The sequence below is a fragment of the Megascapheus bottae genome, chromosome 15 (assembly GCF_031878675.1).
Source record: "Megascapheus bottae isolate mThoBot1 chromosome 15, mThoBot2.hap1, whole genome shotgun sequence".
Taxonomy (NCBI): domain Eukaryota; kingdom Metazoa; phylum Chordata; class Mammalia; order Rodentia; family Geomyidae; genus Megascapheus; species Megascapheus bottae.
Window position 1 is genome coordinate 21,233,299 of NC_143523.1, and position 24,132 is coordinate 21,257,430.

At 45.2% G+C, this 24,132-nt stretch overlaps 2 protein-coding genes across 5 annotated transcripts in view; one reads left to right on the forward strand and one right to left on the reverse strand.

Annotated features, from left to right (window-relative positions):
• Window positions 1–1,095: 1,095 nt before the first annotated feature.
• Window positions 1,096–3,840, reverse strand: Hps6 (HPS6 biogenesis of lysosomal organelles complex 2 subunit 3). The gene has a single exon (XM_090346900.1). It carries the CDS (start codon window positions 3,712–3,714, stop codon window positions 1,378–1,380), a length of 2,337 nt encoding a protein of 778 aa, XP_090203026.1. The 5' UTR covers window positions 3,715–3,840; the 3' UTR covers window positions 1,096–1,377.
• Window positions 3,841–7,046: 3,206 nt separating this feature from the next.
• Armh3 (armadillo like helical domain containing 3) overlaps window positions 7,047–24,132 on the forward strand; it is a 179,015-nt gene continuing 161,929 nt past the window's right edge. The window contains exons 1-5 of one of the 4 annotated variants that reach the window (XM_090346028.1): window positions 7,047–7,208; window positions 10,853–10,884; window positions 19,322–19,434; window positions 20,342–20,398; window positions 20,502–20,648. In XM_090346028.1, the coding sequence (XP_090202154.1) occupies window positions 19,333–19,434; window positions 20,342–20,398; window positions 20,502–20,648 (306 nt within the window). In that variant the 5' untranslated portion in view covers window positions 7,047–7,208; window positions 10,853–10,884; window positions 19,322–19,332. Of the gene's footprint in view, window positions 7,209–10,852; window positions 10,885–13,365; window positions 13,414–19,321; window positions 19,435–20,341; window positions 20,399–20,501; window positions 20,649–24,132 lie in introns of those variants that run through there. The other 3 variants (XM_090346029.1, XM_090346030.1, XM_090346031.1) reach the window with 3 other exon arrangements.

Below are 24,132 nucleotides of genomic sequence, written 5' to 3' on the forward strand. Positions count from 1 at the left end.
ACAGTCTGGGAGCTGTCTCTGAGTTCTTTAGCTCAAGGCTATCACCCTACCCCTTGAGCCAAGCCCCACTTCCAGTTTTGTAGAGGTTAATTGGAGATGAGTCTCATGTCTCATGACAGGCTCTGAACCTTGATCCTCAGATTTCAGTCTCCTGAGTAGCTAGGATTACAGATATGAGCCACCACACCTGGCCTGTGGTTCTTGTTATTAAGCCACAGTAGGTAGCTCTACTGTCTGTGGCAGGTCTTTTTTTTTTTTTTTTTTGCCAGTCCTGGGCCTTGAACTTAGGGCCTGGGTATTGTCTTTGGGCTTTTTCAAGGCTAGAGCCCTACCATTTGATCCACAACACCATTTCTGGCTTTTTTCTATGTATGTGGTACCAAGGAATTGAATCTGGGTTTTTGTGCATTCTAGGCAAGCACTCTACCACTAGGCCAAAGTCCTAGTCCTGTGGAGGTCTTTCTTGAAGCCAGGAGCTGCTTCAGCAATCCTGAAACAAGCACAGGCTCAGGACCCATCACAGTTCGTTTCTTTCTTTCTTTCTTTCTTTCTTTTTCTTTCTTTCTTGTCCTGGGGCTTAAACTCAGGGCCTGGGCACTGTCCTTGAGTTTTCTCAAGGCTAGTGCTCTACCACTTGAGCCACAGCACCACTTCTGGCCTTTTCTGTATATGTGGTACCAAGGAATTGAATCCAGGGCCTTGTGCATGGTAGGCAAGCAGACTACCACTGGGCAACACTCCAAGCCCCCATCATAGTTTCTACTCAAAAGAGTCCTAGAGAAAGAAAGATGGATCTCTATAGAATACTCTCCTTACAAGAGAAGCCAGCATTGAGCCAGGAATGAAGAATATATGTAAGCAGGCAAAAGCCACAGGCTGTACAGTGAGATGGTTCAAATGTTACAGCTGCTACTTTCTAGACAGCTTACTTGGTCAAGTCAGTCTTTCTAGACTTCTGTTTTCCCCGCTTGGAAATTGGGAGTAACATTAGTACTTTCCCAGTGGTGCAATGGGAAGCATCAGATAAGGGATTGTATAAAGCCCAACGCAGTACCTAGGGCACATAAAACGCTCATAAACATTATTTTAATGGTTAGAAGCAGCTGTTTTATCAACAGATTCAGTTTTATCCAAGTCTCACAATTATCTCAGACCCTTAGCTTTTCAAAAACACAATGACATATATTTTAACATTTATAAATATTTAAAAGTTTTCTCCAAAAGAGAGAGAATATTGCACACCACAGGCTCTACTTTGGCTCATAGTAACTCCTAGGCATTCTTCTTTGATCAGTGTCCTGCAAATGATTTCCTATGTCAGCCATATGGAAGCCCTGTTCAGATGGTATAGGTCTCCAGGCCTGGGTTTTCTGATGTCTAAAGGGTAGTCACTGGTCCTCGAGGTGGGGTAGGAGGTGGAGTGCCTGGGTCCCATAGGATGTCCTCATATGGGCTTAGAACTGGGCCTGATGGCCGTCCTTGAGCTCCAGTCTGCTCCAGCAGGGCTCTAAGCAAGCCCACTGTGAGAGGGGGCTCAACTCCAGGCTCAGGGAATGGAGCAGGAGGGCCCACCTCATCTGGGAGATGAGTTTGTAGCAGACGAAGGAGCTCCTCCGGAGTCAGCTCAGGTGGGCAGAGACGGCAAAGAAGTGGGAGATGAGCATCAAGGTGGCGATGCCTGGCAAACTCAGCCAGTAGCAGTTTGAAGATTTCGCTTCGAAGCAGAGGACTGGAGGGACCAAGGGCCAGGCCAGCTTCCAGAGCCCTCTCCCACTGCTCCTTTTGCACCAGCTGCCCCACAGCTTGCAGTACAGCCTTGGGGCGTCCACTGCCTAGAAGTAGCTCAAGCTCCAGCGCTTCAGGTCTGGTTCCATCTTCACCTAGCATTGCTAGGGCTCTGCGATAAAGGGGTAGCCCTGGGCCTCCGGCCCCCCAGCCCGGCCCACCCTGCTGCTGTGCCAGTTCTACAAAGGGAGGCAACCATCGAGGCTCCAGCTGGCATAAGCACTGGCACAGGAGTTCAAAAGGAGGCAGTATCCCATTTGGAGGATCCTTTGCAGATGCTGTTTCCTGTAGCACCTTCTTCCACACATCAGGGGGAGCTTGGGACCTCAGCTTGCCCTTCCCATCTGGGTGGAGCTGTAAGGTCCGGAATGTGGCACTCCAGGCTGCTGTAGGCAGGGCTTGGAAAACAGTGTTGAGCTGGGCCAAGTGGTCTCCAGTCAACTCAGTCCTCAGCAGGCGGGCTACTTCATGTTCTGCCAGCTCAGTCAAGCCAGCCTCCTCATCATTTCCTGCTACCAGCTGGGCCTTTAGCTGCTCCAAACTCCGATAATCCCGAAGCTCAGCTCTCAGTGTAGTCAACAGTGTTGATGGAGGTAGGTGGCCCTGCAGGATGGAAGCCAAGGCCTGAGGTGCCTGGAAAGGGCTGTTGTGTCTGAGTTCCTCTGGAGTAAGCTGGGCACCTCGCAGGCTTCGTCGCTGGTAGTAGCTGCAGGCCTCCTCAAACACCAAGTCGTTGGCTGAGGGCAGGTCAAGGTCTCTGGAGGCTTCCCAACCGACACAAAATAGACCCAAGGCTGAAAGCAAACGCAAACCCCGGGTCTCCAGCTCTCCCTCATCCTTCGTGCCAGGGGCTGGAGGTTCCAGCAAATGTACTCTGTCTGTACTTAGGACTTTCCTCTCCAGCAGCTGTCCACTGCCCATATCCAGCAGTTCCAAGGTGGAGCCCAGCACACAGGCCAGAGTACCATGAAACATCCCCAAGGCTGCAGAACCACCCGGGACTCCAGGTGCTTCCTGTAGGGTGCCAACAGTCCGGGTACCACCATGGGACTGCACTAGGCTCAAGGTGCCTCTGAAGTCAAGCAACAATAGGCCCTGAGGAGTGGGAGCCCAGGTATGTAGAGCCAATGGTTCCTTGGGTGACAGCAACCCAGGAAGGCCTCGAAGCAGGGTCCGAAAGTCCCAGGTGTCCCCTTGTCTGGGATTCAGGCTTCTACTGTGGGAGAGGCCAAGACATGGGGCAGCCACTATCACCTTGCCCTTGCTGGGGCTCCAGATGAGCAGGATGTGGGCCACACCAGCGCAGGTGGTCGCAGCGGGCACCAGAAAGAGGTCTTTGCGGGAGGCGGTCATCCCAAAAGGGGGGCAGTGGTGCAGCAGGACATGTGTGCGGCCCAGGATGGTACCGGTCTCTCCGCTTGGCTCCAGGCTCATGGCGCAAACGCAGTGGCTGAAAGTGGTGGCGGGTCGCCCCCGCGGACCCTCAGAGTCCGACTGTCGCTCCTCGCACCATACCAGGCGGCCTCGCGGCGCCGCCACGGCCATCACGCGGGCTCGACCGCCCGGACAGAGCTGGGTGCTCTGAAGCAGCCGCCAGCCGGGCTCTATGCCTGCGCCCCAGACTTCAGCTAGGCCGCTCTCCCACACCAGAATGAGCGCGGGGCGCGCCGGCCAGGGCAGGAAGAAGGCGTCAAGCGGGGAGGGCTGGCCCTCCGGCCAGGTTCGCTCCATCTCCACGCCGGGCCCACGCACAGCCACCAGCAACTGCGGACTGGGTGACCCCGGGGGTCTCAGCAGCAGCAGGTAGCGGCCATCCAGGCTACCGCGGACACGGACGGCTGGGTCCCCGGCCAATAACTCCCGGAGCCGGGCCGCGCCGCTGAAGTTGCTCAGGTCTGAAAGCAGGCGCAGTGTCCCCGCTCGCTTCATGGCGCTTCCCCGTAACGGAGCTCGCCGGAGCCCAGCCGCCCGGTGGATGGAAGTCCCGCTCTCCCCTGTGTCTGTCTGCGATTCTCGGAGGAGTCGAGAGCCTGGCTGAGACTTCCGTTCCCCGTGGGGAAGGTGGGCCTAGGCCCAGCCGGAGCGTCCGCCCGCCCCGCCCCGCCCCGCCCCGCCCCGCCCGGCTAGCTCCGGGCTTGCCCCAGGCCACGCTCTCCCTGCGTGACACGCCCTCGGGGGCGGAGCCAAAGGGAGCCCTGGGGGGAGGGGGCGGGTCCACTGAAGCAAGGGTGGCTCTGGGTTCCCCTTGGGGTGCTGTCCTAGGAGAGCTGCTGCTCAGGAATCCAGGCCCGAGCAAGCCTGGATTCAATTCAATTGAGAGCTCAATTCAATTGAGAGCGTTCTGGGTCCTGATTTGAGTTATACTTTCTCTCCAAACCTCACTTACCCTAATTTATTCATTAATGGAACTTTTCTGGACCACTTATATAGTGCCAGGCTATACATAGAAGATCCTAAACAAAAGAGAAAACTTCAGCCTCCATGGATATGACAATTTAGTGGAAAATAATAGTAGAACTTAACATTACCATAGCAATCACTATGGGACAGGTGGATCCCTCTTTACAGGTAAGGAAAAGGAAGTGCAAGGGGCTGGAGACATGGCTCAATACTCTAGTATTGCCAAAACAGACAAGCAAAGTTTGTCTTTGTTTCTCTGTCCCTCTGTCTCTTTCTGTCTGTCTCTCCCCCCACCCCTTTTTTTTTCTTTGCCAGTTAGGAGGCTGGAACTCCAGGCCTGGGCACTGTCCTTGGGCTTTCTCAAGGCTAGAGCTCTACAACTTTAGCCACAGCATCAGATACTCTCTCTCTCTCTCTCTCTCTCTCTCTCTCTCTCTCTCTCTCTCTCTCTCTCTCTCTCTCTCTCTCTCTCTCTCTCTCTCTCCATCACTCCTGAAAACAATACAGAGAGAAGTGAAGAAAGTTGACTTATAAGCAGGAGAGGTGAGATTTTCTCCTCGGTCAATCTGGACACAGAGTCAGAGTCAGTACCCCAAACAACTTATTTTACCATATCAATTTAGCTTCAAGACCAACATTTTGCTAGGAAAAACAAGAACAACACACTTTACACTGGCACTCCTCTATGCCCCACCTACATCTGGGTCTCCTTTCACATTCAGTTTCCCTCTTCCTAGGTGATTTTCTTCCTCAGGGCTTGAACTACTATTTCAAAAACCAGTAACTCCAGTGCTGGAGCTTGAACTCAGGACCTAGGAATTATCATTGGACACATTTTGCTTAAGGCTAGTGCTCTGCCACTTGAGCCACAGCACCATTTTCAGCTTTTTCTGTGTATGTGGGACTGAGGAATTGAAGCCAGGGCTTTGGGCATGCTAGGCGAGCACTCTACTGCTAGGCCACACTCCAAATGATTATCTACACCCTAGATATTTCTGCTGAATATTAATAAAGGGTACCTAAATGTCTACTGGATATTTGTACGATTCATGGTATTTTCACCTCAATATGTCCTAAAATTATCTTGCTCTAAGTTACTTTTCCTCCAGTTTCTTTTATTTTGCCATTGCATTTTTGCCCTCTTTTATCCTATCCTACCCTTTTTAGGATAGAATCAGTCATAAACATAGGCTTCAATTGATAACTGCTGAAGAAATGAGTAAACTTGAGTGGGTATGTGTGTGTGTGTATGTGTGTGATATCACACACAAATTTTGACCCTTTGGTACAGAACATAGCTAGCTATTGTAAATAAAAATGAAATTAATTAGAACATAAATAGTTCACAGAATTTAATAGGAGAAAAGAAGAACAGGCTTGGATAATGAAGGAATCAAGATACTCATTGAAGATCCAAGGGTGAGTGCTGAAACACAACTTTATTATTTTTTTAGAAAACAGGGACCATTTATCTCAGATATGAGGGTTTCTGGTGCTACATGATTTGTTTGCTGCCCTGGAGGACAATAATTTTTTTTTTCATGGACTAAAGTGATACTTTTTATTAACTTTAAGTAGTTTTACAAAGGAGTTGTCATTTAACAAAGCAAGTTATGAATACAATATATCTCATCCAAGAAGACAATAGTTTTTATGAAAAAAATTGATTCTCTCTCACTTTGGAACTGAGGTTTGAATTTAGCGTCCTGTGCCATGCCCTTTTTGCACTTTTTTTTTTTTTTTTGCCAGTCCTGGGCTTGAGCTCAGGGCCTGAGTGCTGCCCTTGGACTTTCTCAAGGCTAGAGCTCTACCACTTGAGCCTCAGCACCACTTTCAGCTTTTTTTTTTCTATGTATATGGTACCAAGGAATTGAACTCTGGTCTTTGTGCATGCTAGGCAAGCACTCTACCATTAGGCCAAACTCCCAGCCCTGTGTACTAGTTATTTTTGAGATAGTGTCTAGCTGCTTGCTTGGGTGTACTTGGACCATGATCCACCTATTTTTCACTTCCTGATGTAGCTGGGATGACAGGTGTGTGCCCCTATTCCCTGCCTCTTCTGTTGAAATAGTCTCACAGATTTTTCTGCCTTGGTGGCTCTGGAACTTCAATCCTTTTGATGTCAGCCTCCCCATGTAGCTATGATAGTATACTACTGTGCTGAAGTATTGGTTGAGACCTAACATATCTATATCTATTTATATCCATATCTATATCTACATCTATATATCTTTGTAACTACTGAACTTTTTGCCTGAGCTGGCCTTGAACTACCATCCTCCTGACCCCAGCCTCCCAAGTACCTAGGATTACAGATATGAGAGACCCCGTGCCTAGCCATTTTTACAACGCTTGATTAACAACCAAAGGCCTTGAAGGCTACAGTAGGTGCTGTACATTTTTTTTTGAGGGGGGGGAAGGGGTGCTGAGGATGGACTCCAAAGCCTTGCCCATGCTAAGGTCCCATTTGTATAGGATAAAACAGGCAGATTTATTTACCTAGTTAAAATAACTCTACTGAATGTTTTGCACATAGTTGATACATTTGTTGAATCTAAGTATTTCCAATACACCACTTACAAAGTTGCAATGAAGGCCTTGGAAGCTTTGAAATATTGCTGTTTCTAGAGGATTCATTTATTCCTAGAAGAGATTAATGAGTTTAAAGCGTCAGTGATGTAAAACAAACAACCAACCAACCAAACTGTTCTATTGTGACTTGCACGAAGCAGGGACGAAGGATCAGTTTCTCTGCGAAGGTCTTTGTCGCGAAGCCTTTCGGGAGTTGTAGTCTTTGCGGTGCTTGCTGGGAATCGTGGTCTGAGCCAACTCCAGGAAGCGGGCGTGGACTACCTCACCGCCAGGCGGGTTTTAGGACCCGGTGAGGCGCGGCCGACAGGGGAAGGGTCGCGGAGGTCGGGAGCGCGCCCGCCCGTGAACTCGGAGCCGCGGCGGCGTCGGTGGTGTCGGGAGCGAGCAGGCCCGGGAGCGGCGCGGGTAGTGGAGGAGGAGTCGGGGGCTGGGTAAGCGGTGCCGGCCCGACCCGGCCCTCGTACCTGTGGGACTGCTTCGAGTCTTGCCATAGTAGGCCTTGGCCCAAAGGCGGCTCTCGAGGCGGGACTTGCGCTTACCGTGGGGACGACGGGGGTGACGGGCGGGGGGGTGGGTGAGGAAATGGGAGGGAGGACGGGTGGCTGCTGAGCCGGTGTACGGCGGGGAAGGTTGGGCCTGGGGCGCCTGGTCCAGCCGGTCTGGTCCGCTCCCACAGCGTCCGGTCCTGCTGAGCCCCTGGGGCGGGTCTCGTCCTTCTTCCTGCTCCTGGGGGGGCGTCCCGGTGGCCCCGGCAGCCCAGGCTCTGACCTTTGACCTCAGCACTGAGTTGCCCCCGACCCCTTTAGCTGCCTCGAGAGCCTCCGAAGTTGTTTTTGTCCCTGAGCTATGAGGGGCCGCGACCTCTGAGATGATCTGCAAGAAGGCCGATCGGTCTGTCCAAAAAGTGTCTGGTGTTCTGGAAGGGCCCTGTCCTGCCCTCTTTATTGTTAGACCCATCCACCAGTTTCAGCACACCCTTCACACAGAATCCACGTAGGAAGTTGCAGTGTTTCCTTGGCGTTATTTGGTGTTCGCTAGGAAACGAACTTGTTTCCCGGAGCGTATGGGGAAGAAAGTGAGGATTGAGAATTGGTTCCGGGGGAAGGAGAGCGAATCCAAGGCTGAGGAGTGTTGCCACTGACAAACGGGGCAGTAGAAACTCAGGCTGTGCCCTAATAAATGTTTCTGAATCATCACATTCTTGCCAATTTCGGAAAAAAAAAAGTTCTGAACTTTCTTTGTAAACTAGGGCAATGGTATCTGTGGCCTTAATTCAGTACAGATTACTTGAAATTATTTTTTAGTGTGTATTCAGTTGGACTTGTGTGCTTTGTATAATTGCCGTGGGAAGGCTTTTGGGATATCAGATAATCAGAGTCTAAGGAAAGGTAGATTAGATACTTTTTTTTTTTTTTTTTTTTTTTTGCCATTCCTGGGCTTGAACTCAGGGCCTGAGGACTGTCTTTGGGCTTTCTCAAGGCTAGACCTCTACTACCTGAGCCACAGGACCACTTCCAGCTATTTTCTATGTATGTGGTACCGAGGAATGGAACCTCCGGTCTTCGTGCATGCTAGGCAAGCACTCCACCACTAGGCCAAACTCCTGGCCCCGATATTTTTAATTAGGATGTTACTAGGAATTCCTATTCTTATTGAATAAGGAAGTCTATAATATGTTTTCACTTATTGTAATTTATTGTCATGTTCTACATTTGTATATTTAAAGAACAAACTTGAGACCACTAAATGTGGCCAGGTGCAAGTGGCTGATGCCTTAAATCCTAGCTAATGAGAAGGCTGAGATCTGAGGATCCAAAGCCATCCAGGGCAGGAAGTCCTTGAGACACTTATCCTCACTTAACCAGAAAAAAGCCAGAAATGGAGGTATGGCCCAAGTGGCAGAGCACTAACCTGGAGTGAAAAAAACTAGGTCAAGTTCAAGCCCTAGTATTGGCACAGAAGCGCGTGTGCGCACACATGCACACACACAAAACCACCAAATTTGGAATTTCATACTAAGCACAGTTTAAAAATCTATAGTTTGAGGAATATGGTCAAATGACAAATTGATCCAGCATATTTGAGGGTGAGCTGCTTATTCAACATACATTTATTGAGTACTTATTTATTGTAAGTACTGATTCTGAGATTAGAAATTATTTCCTCAGGGACTTCTGAGAGAGCTGCGTTACTTATCCACATAGAGAAGATACCTGTATAGTAAATACAGCTATAGAGTCAGAGATCTTTTTTTTTTTTTTTTTGCCAGTCCTGGGCTTGAGCTCAGGGCCTGAGCACTGTTCTTGGACTTTCTCAAGGCTAGAGCTCTACCACTTGAGCCTTAGCACCATTTCTGGCTTTTTTCTATGTATATGGTACCGAGGAATTGAACCCGGGTCTTCGTGCATGCTAGGCAAGCACTCTACCACTAGGCCAAACTCCCGGCCCCTAGAGTCAGAGATCTTTGTAGGGACCGGATAGTTGAGTTGGGAGGGAAGGATGAGTAGATACTTGAACAAGTGAGAAAAGTCAATCCATTTGGAGAAAACCAGCCTTTACAATGATATGATGGGAAGTGTGAGGGAAGAAGTAATACGGCGTTTGTTTTTTGTAGGTCATGGGGCTTGAACTCTGGGACTAGGCCCTGTCCCTGAACTCTTCAGCTCAATGCTACCACCTTACCCTTGGAGCCACAGCCCCATTTCTCCTTTTCTAGGGATTAGAGATAATAATCTCAAATTCTTTAGTGCCTGGGCTGGCTTTGAACTACGATCCTCAGATCTCAGCTTCCTAAGTAACTAGGATTACTAGCATGAGCCACTGGTGCATGGCAAGACAAGATCATTCTTTCTTTTTTTTTTTGGCCAGTCCTAGGCTTGAGCTCAAGGCCTGAGCACTGTCCTTGGACTTTCTCAAGACTAGAGCTCTACCACTTGAGCCTCAGCACCACTTTCAGCTTTTTTCTATGTATGTGGCACCGAGGACTTGAACCTAGTCTTCATGCATGCTAGGCAAGCACTCTACTACTAAGCCAAACTACCGTCTCAGACTCAGACTTTTCTGCTTGGATTAGTGTGGTGAGCAGGTGAAGTAATTCACCAATAGGCAGATAATATGATGCAACATAGTTTATTCATTTAAGATAGCTTAGCAGAGTTGACACTATATTCTAGTTCCTATCTTCTAGTCCTAATTTGCCTAATCCTAATCTGCCTATCCAGCACACCCGAAGGACTCACCTCTTCGACATCTCTTAGTCCCGAAGTTGAACAGGGCCTGCCCATCAGCTGTTAGACCCAGCTCTCAGTCCTGCTGCGGTGTGAGCTCTGGGGTCGTGGTGTGAGCTCAGTCCTCGTCTGTCTTCTCTGGGGCAAGGAGCAGCTTCTGCAGGCCAAAGATCCTCCAACTGCAGTCTCAGTTAAGGCCAGCAGAAGCGCTGCTCCTTGTTCTGGTTCCTTGGTTTATATTGATCCTTGGCCTGCTCCTCTCTGGCCCAAACTCCTTTGTGCTTGATTTGGATTGGTTAAGTCTTGGTCCTTGCTCGATCTGGATTGGTTACACCTTTTGGTCAATGGTGCCCAGAGATGTGCTGGTTGCTTGCTCTATCTATTCTGCCCAGGTGTCTGGGCTCATCTTGTAAGGCAGGCTCCTGACCGTTCCTATGGTTACAGTCATACGTGTCCTTACGTCATAGTTTATCTCTCATGTCCATAAGCCTTTAGGTTCAAGTTTGTATTGGCAATATATTTTTTTAGTTTCATTTCATTACTGTATCTCATTTAGTTACTCTACTCTTCTCATATTATTATATCACTATTTTATATCATATTTATTTAGCATTCCACAATTTATTCATCATATACCATTTTCATATTATATTTATTATATCCATCATGCTAATATTTTCACCCTATTAAATGCACACAACAATGTTATACTAAGGTCTTGATGAATGTTAATTATTAAACTAGCAAGAAATAAAATTGACTATAAGTTTATGGTTACTCTTTGGATTTTTTTTAATGATTATGGTAATCTGTCGTAATTTTGATTTTTTTTTCTCTTGTCTTTGCAGTGCTGGGGATGGAACCTAGGACCACGTGCTAGGCAAGTGCTCTTTACCACTGAGTTACATTCCCAGCCCCTTATTTTTTATTTTATCTTTACTTGGTTGGTATTTGTAAAGCATGAAAGGAAATGTGAAGACATGAATGATACATTTTTTGAAAACATTCAGCTCTTGAACAGAAGATAGTATTATTATTACTATTTTCAGTCGTGGGGCTTGAATTCAAGGCCTGGGCACTGTCCCAGAGCTCTTTTGCTCAAGACTAAGGCTGTAACACTTGGAGCCACAGATTTATTTCCAGTTTTCTGTTGGTTAATTAGAGATAAGAATCACATAGACTTGCCTCTTTGGGTTGGCTTTGAACCACAATCCTCAGATTTCAGCATTCTAAGTAGCTTGGGATTGCAGGCATGAGCCACCAGTGCTTGGCTAGACAGAATTAACTTACAAAAGGCTTCTTATTGAGAAGATCTTATTGTGAAGTCTTTTTTTTTTTAATTTTCTTGGTCCTGAGGCTTGAACTTTGGCCCTGGTCCCTATCCCTCAATTTCTCTTTGCTCAAGGCTAAAGGCTAGCACACTCTACTGCTTGAGCCCCAGTGCCACTTCTAGCTTTTTTTTTTTTTTTTTAGTGCCACTCCTGGGGCTTGAACTCAGGTCTTGAGCACTGTCCTTTTGGCATTCTCAAGGCTAGAGCTCAAGCCCTTGAGCCACAGCACCACTTCTGGCTTTTTCTATGTACGTGGTACTGAGGAATTGAACCTGGATCTTCTTGCACGTTAGGCAAGCAGTCTATCACTAGACTACACTCCTGGCCCCACTTCCAGCTTTTTTGAGTAGTTTATTGGTGATAAGAGTCTTACAGATTTTCCTGTGTGGGCTAGCTTGGAACTAGGATCCTTAGATCTTAGCCTCCTAGCAAGGATTATAGGTATGAGCTACCAGCACAGGGTCACAAATTCTTCTTTTAAAAATGTCAGAAAGGAAGTGACACTGTAGCTCAGGGCAAGGATGATAGACTTGAGCTAAAGAGCTCAGGGACAGTGCTCAGGCCCAGAGTTTGGGCCCAGAGAGGGTGGGGTGGGGAGAGGGGAAGTGATTTTTTTTTTTTTTTCAATCAGTGGTTGGGCTTGAGTTCTGGGCCTGGGCGTTGTCCCCGAGCTCTTTAGCTCAAGGCTAGTGCTCTATCACTTGAGCCACAACCATCAAGTTTTCTGGTGGTTCATTGGAGATAAGAGTCTTACTGACTTTTGTGTCCGATCTGGCTTTGAACCTCAATCTTCATATCTCAGCCTCCTGAATAGCTAGAGTTACAGGTGGGATCCTCCAGGTGGCACAGAAAAAAGTTTTTGAATTAGATTTTCCTGGCATTCTGTCAGTTTATATAGAGTTGGCTCCTTTTTGTGAAGGTATAGGTGCATTCTTGTGTAAGATAATTTCACAGAGAACCTGGGGTGATTAAATTTATGTAAACCTCTTTAGCAGCATTATATTAATCTGTGAAATTAGATGAATTCAGTAGATGCTGATGGGACCAGGTTCAGTTCTGTCTTTATTTTATTATTGCTTTTTGCTATTGGGAGTTGGGCCCAGGCAAGCAGTGTACCACTAAGTTATATTCCTAGGCTAAATTATCTTCCTAGAATCTAGTTCATCTGTAATATGTATATACTATAGCTTATGCTTAGAGATGAGAAAACTGCTTGTTTTACTACTTGCTATTTTGTCTTGGTAAAGTCTCCTAGTTATTTCTGCTTTCAAATATAGGCTAAACACTTACTCTGAGCATTGTTCTGAGCATAATAAGATATGGACGTTGCCTTTTAGTGGTTCATGTGCTTAGTCTTGTTCTGTTCTGGCATCCAGAAAATAGGGCTGATACTTGTCAGATATCATGCGTTGGCTGACTTTTCTTGGATAAAGTGGGATCATTGAACTCTGGGCCTGGTCATTGTCTCTGAGCTCTTCAGCTCAAGGCTACCACCCTACCCCTTGAGCCACAGCCCTATCTCCCCTTTTCTAGTGGTTAATTGGAGATAAGAGTCTCATGGTCTTTAGTGCCTTGATCTTCAGATCTTGGTCTCCTGAGTAACTAGGATTACAGGCATGAGCCACCTGCTTGGCTTAAATTGTAATTTTAACTCCATCTGTCCTTGGGTGCTGCTGCTGCTCCTGCTCCTCCTCTTCTTCCGCCTCTCACTTCTCCCCTCCCCCTCCCCCTCCTCAGTCTCTTTTCCCCCTCCTTCCCCTCCTCATCACCCCTCCCTCTAGTATGGGCTTGAACTGAATCTGGGACCTTCCCCTAAGTTCTTTTGCTCAAGGCTAGCCCTCTACCACTCTGAGCCACAGTCCCACTTCTGGCCTTTTCTGTTTATGAGATACTAAAGAATCAAACCCAGGACTTCATGCATGCTAGGCAAGCCACATACCAGCCTCAGTGTCTTTTTTTTTTTTCTTCTTCTTTTTTTTTTGCAGAGAATGCAGAAGCTTATGTGGTTCCAGTGGCTTGTGCCTAAAATCTTAGCTGTGATCTTCAGATCTCAAACTCCTGAGTAATTAGAATTACAGGTGTGAACTATTAGTGCCTGGTAAAGCTGACATTTTTGTGGGATTACTCTGCCTTTGCTGTGTTGCTTCTTTTCCAGAAGAATTAAAAGTGGAATCAGCAGAAGTGTTAATATAGCCAAAAAATGCTTTTTCATTTATGATTCCATGCCATTTTCTTTGTAACAATTCCACTCATTTCTTGTGAGCTGCTTTGTGCTATTAGTTCTACATCTGTTTACTAGTAGACTGTGCACTCCCAGAGATCAGGTAAGTAGGCTGCATCCTCATAGTGCCTAACTAGTGCCTTAAAGTATTAGATACTCATTATATATTTTGGGGTTTTTTTGTTGGTTTTTTTTTTTTTTTTTTTGGCCAGTTCTGGGGCTTGAACTCAGGGCCTGAGCACTCTCCTTAGGCTTTCTCAAGGCTAGTACTCTACCACTTGAGGCACAGCATCACTTCTAGCTTTTTCTATGTATGTGGTGTAGAGGAATCGAACATGGGTCTTTGCATGCACAAAGCACTCTACCACTAAGCCAAATTCCTGATACTCCTTATATATTTCAATGATGTTAAGAGACATTTTAGGTGCTTCTTCTTTTTTTTTTTTTTTTGCCAGTCCTGGGCTTGGGCTCAGGGCCTGAGCACTGTCCCTGGATTTTCTCAAGGCTAGGGCTCTACCGCTTGAGCCACAGCACCACTTCTGGCTTTTTGCTATGTATGTGGTACCGAGGAATCAAACCCAGGACTTTGTGCATGCTAGGCAAGCACTCTACCACTAGGCCAAATTCCCGGCCCCTAGGCTCTTCTTCTTTCCCCTCCTCCTGCTCCTCCTGCTGCTCCTCCTGCTCCTGCTCCTCCTCCTCCTCCTTTTCCTCCTCTTGTTCCTCCTTCTCCTCCCCCTCCCCCATCCTCTTCTTTCTCCTTTTGGTAATACTGAAGGTTTGAACTCAGGTCTTGCCCTTTTTAGACTGGTACTGTACTGTACAACCAACCTTTATCCCTGCCTTTTGCTGTTCTTTTTGCTGCTTTTGGGGAGTTTGAGTTTACTTTTTGGCCTGGGCTGACTTTGAACTGTGATCCTCCAGATCACAGCCTCCTGAGTAGCTAGGATTATAGGTAGGATTATATTAGTGCCTGGCTTAATCCTCCACTTTTACTTATGAAGAAACTAATAAGCACAGTGACCCTAGTCAGTGTTTCCCACTGGGCTGGTAAGCCTGTGTTTTAGTAGGAGTTCTGCTGATTGGTTGTTACATTGTGCCTTGTAGCTCCATGGTTGATGCTGTTCTGGTTCTCTACAATGGGATAAGGTTATAAAAGAGGAAAAAAAAGCATGGTGATAATAAAAACAGGTTGCACACACATTACTAATGTTGTTTACTTGGAAATTTTGGAGCATAGGACCCACAGGAAACTTAGGGTCTGTACTTCCCTTAGTTTAAGGCCCCTGCGTTTCTGAGTAGTACTGGCTAGAGGATACTTTGTATTGTCAGTTTCTAGCCATATTTCAGGCTGTTTGGGTGGTAAATTCCAGTTGCCAGTAATAATGACAGAGAATAATGGGTGAGCCATTTGGCTGAAATTCTCCCTGCCCTAAATGGAAGGAGAGTGATGAAAACAACTCAAGTTTCTTAAGAAATTTGGTACCTTGGATTAGATTTTTTCCCTTTACTCCTATTCTCTTTTTCTTATTAGAAAATATTGATTCTGGGGGGGAAAACAAGATGAGGGGTGGGAGTTGGGGGGAAGGAAATGGGGACCAAGACATGAGAAAGGGTATCAATGTATGTGAAGTAATGCTCCTTCTATCTGGCAAATATAATGTAACCCTTCTATTAATTACAATAAAAAATATATGAAAAAAAGAAAATATTGATTCTGATATAGGGTAAGTTTATTAGATTTGGAGTAGACTTTGATTAGCTAGAACCCAATTATAAATTCTCAGAGAGAGGTATTTATAAACATGTGCTTTTCACATCTAGGATCTCTGTGGCCCTGATGTTCTGGTTAATCAACTTGTTGGAGCTGAGGACATACAGAATCTATATTTGCTAAGCTTAGAATTTTATTGCTTTTGGTTTGTTTTAATAGTATCCCCTTGATTTCCAATTTATGTTCCCTGGGTGAAGACTTCTTCCTCTTGAAAACCTATTTAAAAGACACTGGGATAATTTGAACAAGGGGGTGCATTTCTGCTTTAAGGCAAAGCTTTTATTGATACAATGTAATTTTTTTTTTTTTTGGTATGGGTCATAGGGCTTGAACTCTGGGCCTGTGCGCTGTCCCTGAGCTCTTCAGCTCAAGGCTATTCCTCTTTCATTTGAGCCTCAGTGCCACTTCTAGTTTTCTGGAAATTAATTGGAGATAAGAGACTTTTGGGGGTGAGGAGGAGTGGCTTTGAATTGCCATCCTCAGATCTCAGTCTCCTGAGTAGCTAAGGATTACAGGCGTGAGCTCTAGCTTTTTCTGAGTAGTTTATTGGAGATAAGTCTCATGGCTTCTCCTGTCCAGGTGGTCTTTGAACTTCATTAGATGATCTCAGCCTCCAGAATAGCTAGGATTATAGGTATTAGCCACTGATGCCTCTCTTCTTCCTCCTCATCCCTCTTCTTTACCTCTTTTGGCTAGTCCAGATGCTTAAATTTAGGGCTTCTTTGTTGTTGTTGTTGGTGGTGGTTGTGGAACTTGAACTCTGGGCCTGGGCATTGTCCCCGAGCTCTTCAGCTCAAGTCTACCGCCCTACCCTTTGAGCTACAGCACTACTTTCTTTTCTGGTGGTCAGTTGGTGATAACAGTCTCAGGGATTTTTGTGCCCAGGCTGGCTTTGAATTGCAGTCCTCAGATTTCAACCTTCTGAGTAGCTAGGATTACAGGCGTGAGCCACGATGCCTGGTACTTAGGGCTTCTTGATTGTTCTTTTACTTGTTTGTACTTATGGCTATAATTCTACCCTTTTGAGCTATGCCTCCAGGTCTAACTTATTTTTTTTTTTTGCCAGTCCTAGGCTTGAGCTCAGGGCTTGAGCACTGTCCCTCGACTTTCTCAACGCTAGAGCTCTACCACTTGAGCCTCAGCACCACTTCCGGCTTTTTGTTATGTATGTGGGACACCGAGGAATTGAACCCAGCTCTTCATGCATGCTAGACAAGCACTCTACCACTAGGCCAAATTCCCGGCCCCCAGGTCTAACTTTTTTCTGGTTAATTGTAGATAGAGTTTCCAGGATTTGTCTGCCCTGGTTGGCTTTGAACTTTGATCCATAAATCTCAGCCTCCTGAGTGGTTCCGATAATAGGTGTTAAGCCACTAGAGCCTAGCACTTCTTAAATTTTTAAATTAGTGCAGGTTAGTTGTACAAGGCTGAGTTTTCATTGTGACATTTCTACCCATGGATAAAATATATTCTGATCAACCTCATGCCATCTACCACTTTGCCCCCAACCTGACCCCCCTTTCTTAAAAAAAATTTCATTTTTATTGTTCCATTTTAATTAGTAGTTTACTGAAAATGAAAGGCTCAGGGACTTTCCTGCCCAGGCTGCCTTTGAACCATGATCCTTAGAGTTTAGCCTTCTGAGTAGCTAAGATTACAGGCTTGAGCCACCAGTACCTGACATAATTGTTTGTATGTATGTATATATATATTTATTTATTTATTGCCAGTCCTGGGGCTTAAACTCAGGGCCTGAGCACTGTCCTTGGTCTTTCTCAAGGTTAGAGCTTTAGCACTTCAGCCACAGCACCACTTACGGCTTTTTTCTATGTATGTGGTACCAAGGAATCGAACCTGGGTCCTTGTGCATGCTAGCCAAGCACTCTACCACTAGGCCAAACTCCCCGCCCGACTTTTTTTTTTTTTTTAATGTATGTGGTACTGAGGACTCCAACCTGGGTCTGTGTGCATGCTAGGCAAGCACTCTACTACTTGGCTGAACTCCCAGCCCCATAATTGTAGTTTTTGTGTGTGTGTATGTGCCTGTGTGCATGTGTGTGTGTGATGGAGCTTGGACTCTGGGCTTGGGCGCTGTTCCTGAGCTCTTCAGCTCAAGGCTAGTGCCCTATCCCTGGGCCTGGACTTTGTTCCTGAGCTCATCAGCTTAAGGCTACCACCCTACTCCTGGAGCCACAGGCCCACTTCTTTTCAAGTGAATAATTGGAGGTAAGAGTCTCAGGTTCTTTAGTGCCTGGGCAGACTTTGAACCTCGATCCTCAGATCTCAGCCTCCTGAGTAGCTAGGATTACTGGCATGAGCCATAGTGTCCTGTCATAATTGCAGTTTTTTAAAGCATGTATTAATTATGCCAAGGTGTTTCACCATGAGATTTCAACCATGCATATATTATATTTTCTTAGGATAGCCATTTCTTTTTTTTTTTTTTTTTTTTTTGCCAGTCCTGGGCTTGAGCTCAGGGCCTGAGTCCTGTCCTTGGATTTTCTCAAGGCTAGAGCTCTACCACTTGAGCCTCAGCACCACTTCCGGCTTTTTGCTATGTATGTGGTACCGAGGAATCGAACCCGGGTCTTCGTGCATGCCAGGCAAGCACTTTAACCACTAGGCCAAACTCCTGGCCAAGGATAGCCATTTCTATTGATTGGCCTTTCTACTCCTGTCCCTCATCCTCTATTGATGAATAGCTTTCATTGAGGTTCTTTGTGCTGGCTACAGACATGGTTGCACTGTATTTTAAAATTATTCATCCTCCTTTTCCTTCTTTCCTTCTCATTCTCTTATAGAGTCTCACAGAATTATGTGGAACTGCTTTAATTATTAAAAATATAGTGAAGTTTGATCACCAACATTGTTATAAATATATATAATTAAATTTGAAAGTAGTATATTATGATATTCAGATTTTTTAAACCTGATTTAATTTTTGGCCTCTGCTGTTTTATGCCTTGAGTCTTCTTCCAGAGCAATTTTCTAAAGAGAGTCGAGTGTAGTGTGATTTATGAGGCAGTGAAGGCCAAGTACTTTGCAGTGATGAGGACCTCCTTTCTTCAGGGAAATCGATGGAGCACATCAGTCGGCAGCACACTTCCTGCCTTAATGGTCCTAAGTTAGATCAATATTTGAAATTTAACTTCACCATCAGTCTGTGGCCCGTGTGTGCTTTGCAGCCTTATTTCTATCATCCTCAGATATATGGCCAGACCTATTATAAATGGAGCTAGTTACACTTTCCTGTTTGGTTTTAGATCTGTTTTAAACCTTGTCCACTGGCACATTTTAAGGATGTAAAATGTGTTGTGCTGTAGGCCAGACAGTATTTTAAACTTTGACATTACCTGGTCTAGGGTGGGGGTGTTAAGTAGCTATACAAGATCTATAGTATGGTTTTTTAAATCATTTTTTCTTTCTGAAAAAATTCCCATTGCAATTTCAATAGACTAGTATCCCAGAGCACATTCTGCCACTGTCTGTAGCTTTCTTTTCTTCCTCCTCCTCCTCTTCCACCTCCTCTACCACCTCCTCCTCCTCCTCCTCCTCCTCCTCCTTCTCCGCCTCCGCCTCCTCCTTTTCTTTATTTTATTGTCAGGGTAATGTATAGAGTTACATTCCTCAGATAGTGGGTGCATTACTTCTCATGTTTTTGTCACCTTTTCTTCTTAAAAGATCTTTTTTTTTTTTGAGCATTTTTGATTCATAGCACAATTGAGATGAGACAGTTCATATATTCCCTATCTATATATTGTCACTTTCTCCCATTAATAATACCCCTCATCAGTGTGATGTCTGTTACAGTTGATGAATCCTTATTTACTTATATTAACATCCAATACACATTCTACATCAGTGTATACTGTTGGTGCTGTATGGTTTATGAGTTTGGTCAAATGCTGCTTAACATATACACTGTTATACTGTCATAGAGATTATTTTTGATAAACTAAAATGTGGCTCTTCTCTTCCCACCTACCACAAGGTTCTCTAACCATGGCACAAGTAGAAAAACGGGGTGGTTTGCTCCGGAAATCTTCAGCTTCCAAAAAACCACTAAAGGAAAAAGTGGTACTGATGTATGATGAGATCTTCATGGTAAGTCCTGCTGCTCTATTCTACTACACAGCCTGACTCCTTAATTACTCAGTATAAAATAAGAAATAACCTGAGCTTTGTCTGCTACCTTTAAAGGGGTTAGTGGAAGGACAGAGAGGGATAGGTTGTGGGACTTGAACTCTGGGCCTGGGTGTTGTCCCTGAGTTCTTCAGCTCAAGGCTAACATCCTACCCCTTCAGCCACAGTGCCACTTCCGGTTTTCTGGCTTTTAATTGGAGATAAGAGCCTCATGGACTTTTGTGCCTGGGTTGGCTTTGAACTGCAATCCTCAGATCTCGGTCTCTTGAGTAGTTAGGATTACAGGTGTGAGCCACTGCACACGACTTGACAAGGGTAATTTCTTTTTTTTTTTTTTTGCCAGTCCTGGGACTTGAACTGAGGGCCCGGGCACTGTCCTTGGACACTTTTTTTTTTTCTTTGGTTGTAGGGCCTAGATGCTATCTCTGAGCTCTTCAGCTCAAGGCTACTACTCCTGGGCCTGGGCTTTGCTCCTGAGCTCTTCTCAAGGCTACTGTCCTACCCTGGTGCCAGAGCACCTTCCAGTTTTCTGGGGGTTAATTGGAGATAAGAGTCTCATGGACTTTAGTGTCCGGGCTGGCTTTGAACTGGGATCTCAGCTTCCTGAGTAGCTAGGATTATAGGCTTGAGCCATGGTGCCCAGTGGGCCTGATACTCTTGCTTGGCTATTTTGTTCACTTTCCATTGATTAATTGAAGATAAGAGTCTCACATATTTTTCTATTTAGGCTGGCTTCGATCTTTGATCCTTCAATCTCAGCCTCTTGAGTAGTTAGGATTATAGGGGTAGGCAGCTAGTGCCCAGCAAATATGTACTGTTGTTAAGGCTTGTTACTTGGAAAATTGAGCGTGCTTATCTTCTGTTTCAGACAGAGGACCCTAGCAAGTGCAGTCCTCGGTTTTGGGAGGAGCTCTTTCTCATGAAGGTAAGTCTGGCTAGCATTGTATGGGCTTTTTGGTAAACAGATTGCTGTATGTTCTTAGTGTTATACTAAAATTGTGCTCAGGTCATTATTATTTCCTTGACAGGTGAATTTAGAGTATCTAGAAGGCAAGCTGGAATCTCTTGATGGTGAGGAATTAATGAAGATCAAGGACAATATTAATAGTTTATTTCAACACTGCATCCAGGCTTTGGGAGAGGAACATCCAATTCGAGTTGTCAATGCGTTGCAGGTATAGGGCTGAGGGATTGGGAAGGACTTGTTTAACAGGAGAAATGAATCATAAACCATATATTAGAATCTGAGAAATCTAGAATTATCTTTAGATATAGCTTTTCTTTTTTCCTTCTCCTTTCCCTTTTCTTTCTTCCTCCTCCTCCTCCTCCTCTTCCTCCTCCTCCTCCTCCTCCTTCTCCTCCTCCTCCTCCTCTTCTTCCTCCTCCTCCTCCTCCTTCTCCTCCTCCTTCTCCTCCTCCTCCTCCTCCTCCTCCTCCTCCACCTCCACCTTTTCAATATTGGGGTTTGAAATCAGTTTTTCACTTTCTAGGAGTGCACTTGTGAAGTAGATACTATAGTTTGTGTGTGTGTGTGTGTGTGTGTGTGTGTGTGTATATGCATGCGTGTATGCACGTGCGTGCGTGCGCGTGCCTGTGTGCTAATCTTGGGGTTTGGAATCAGGGCCTGGGCACTGTTCTTGAGCTTTCTCAAGGCTAGCACTTTACCACTTGTACCACAGCACCACTTTTGGCTTTTTCTGTGTATGTAATGCCAAGGAATCACATCCAGGGCTTCATTCATGAGAGGCAAGCACTCTACCACTAGGCCACAGTCCTGGTCAGGTACTATACTTTTTGAACTACATTCTCCCTTTTTGCTCTGGTTATTTTCAGGATAGGGTCTTGCTTTTGGCTGGAGCTGATATAGAGTGCTGTCCTTTTTTTTTTTCTTCCAGTCTTAGGGATTGAACTCAGGGTCTGAGCACTGCCCTTGGGCTTTTTCCACAAGACAAGTACTCTACCACTAGGCCAAACTCCCGGCCTCTATTATGCTTTTAATATAACTGGAATAACAGGAATGTGCCACCACATACCTGTAGATGTGCCATCTACTTGTTGATTGAAGACTTTTATGTAGAGGCTGTTCTTAAAATGTCTGTATGTATATTTGTATATATGTATGTATGTATGTATGTATGTAGTTGTACCAAGAGGTTTCAATTCCACAAGCCAGATTATGACTATAATGAATCATGAACAGTGTTACTCCTTCCATTGTTTTCCATCTTTCTTAAATTTAGTTCTCTTCTTTTCTTTTTGCTGAGCCTGGGGCTTGAACTTTGGGCTTGGGTGCTGTCTTTGAGCTCTTCAGCTCAAGACTACCTTTTAAGCTACAGGGCCACTTCTGGTTTTAAGAGTCTCATGGACTTTTGTGCTCAGGCTGGCTTTGAACTGAGATCCTGAAATCTCAGCCTCCTGAGTAGCTAGGATTACAGGTGTGAGCCATTGGCACACGGCTCCTGAGCTCTTTTTGCTCAAAGCTAGCGCTCTACCATTTGAGCTACAGCTCCACTTCTGGCTTTTTTTTGGTGCTTAATTAGAGATAAGAATCTCTTGGACTTTCCTGCCTAGGCTGGTTTCAACCACAATACTCAGATCTCAGCCTCCTGTGTACTAGGGTTATAGTGAGCCACCAATGTCCAGCTTTAAAATTCTTTATTCAAATATCTATTTTGTGTTGTTCAATCATGTACCTATTTATAAACAGATAATCGTATGTATGTATGTATGTACGTATGTACTTACCTATTTTGCCAGTTCTGGGGCTTGAACTCAGGGCCTGAGCATTATCCCTGAGCTTCTTTTGCTCAAGGCTAGCACTCTATCACTTGAGCCATAGTGCCACTTGTGGCCTTTTCTATTTATGTGGGTCTGTGGAATTGAACCCAGAGCTTCATGCATGCTAGGCAAGCACTCTGTCACTAAGCCACTGAGCCATATTTGCTCCGGTTCCCGTTTTTTTTTTTTTGGCCACTCCTGGGGCTTGAACTCAGGGCATGGACACTGTCCCTGAGCTTCTTTTGCTCAAGGCCTGCACTATACTACTTGACACAATGCCACTTCTGGTCTTTTCTGTTTATGTGGTACTAAGAAATCAAACCCACGGGGCCGGGAGTTTGGCCTAGTGGTTAAAGTGCTTGCCTAACATGCATGAAGACCCGGGTTCGATTCCTTGGTACCACATACATAGAAAAAAGCCAGAAGTGGTGCTGAGGCTCAAGTGGTAGAGCTCTAGCCTTGAGAAAGTCCAAGGACAGTGCTCAGGCCCTGACTCAAGCCCAGGACTGGCAAAAAAAAAAAAAAAAAGAAATCAAACCCAGGACTTCATGCATTCTAGGCAATCACACTACCACTAAGCCACATTCCCACCTCCCCACTCCCCCTTTGTGGTTAACACTGGTCCTGGGACTTGAACTCAGGGCCTAGGCAGATTACTTGAGGTTCTTTTGCTGAAGGTTAGTGCTCTATCACTTGAAACATATATCCATTTCTGGCTTTTTGATAGTTTAGTGGAGATAAGATTCTCTTGGACTTTGTTGCCCAGACTGGTTTCAAACTATAATTTTCAGATCTCAGCTTGCTTAGTAGCTAGGATTACAGGTATGAGCCATCGGTGTCTGGCTTCTATAGGATTCTTTTATTTGGTCAGTTGTTAGATTTGAACTCTGGGTCTTGGTGTTGTCCCTGAGCCCTTCAGCTCAAAGCTACTGCCCTACCCCATGAGCCACAGCAACACTTCTGGTTTTCTGGTTGTTAATTGGAGATAAGAGTCTCATGGACTTTTTAGTGCCCAGACTGGCTTTGAACTGCCATCCTCAAATTTCAGCCTCTTGAGTAGCTAGGATTACAGGTGTGAACCATCTTTCCCAGCTTCTATAGGATTCTTTTTTTTTTTTTTTTTTTTTTTGCCAGTCCTGGGCTTGAGCTCAGGGCCTAAGCACTGTCCTTGGACTTTCTCAAGGCTAGAGCTCTACCACTTGAGCCTCAGCACCACTTCCAGCTTTTTTCTATGTATGTGGTACCAAGGAGTTGAACTCGGGTCTTCGTGCATGCTAGGCAAGCACTCTACCACTAGGCCAAACTCCCGGCCTTTCTATAGGATTCTTAAGGACAGACTATGGAAATTTCATTTAATATTTTGTTCTAAGTACATGGGTGAGTACCTAGCATTATAGTTGATATTTTAGAAATAAATTATTGTTGAATGGAGAACAGTTTCTAAACTTTACAATTTCATAGATCTAGTATACCCTAAATTGGAAATGTGGATATAGAAAAGTGATCGACAAGTTTAAAATATGAATAATCTAGAAAGGGATAAGCAGTTTTTTTATTTTACCAAATCACTTTGTGAGCTCCATTTTTTTCTCATTTTTAAAGAAGATACAATGATTGCCTCTTGACTTGATGTCCCCCAAAAAGGACTATATTTATTCTATGGCTCTGTTAACTTTTGGTACAGAATGTTCTGTGTTTTGATGTAGGTTAGGGGATCAGTAAGAGTTGAAATGCAAGTTGGAAATTGTACTTCCAGTAATTACAGTGGCTTATTGTGGGGGTGTGATTTGTAAACTATTTCAATGGAAATAAGATGATTTTAAGCCACTTAGTAGCTTAATGATTTACAGTATGTTATTAAGTACCTAGTACTTACTATAT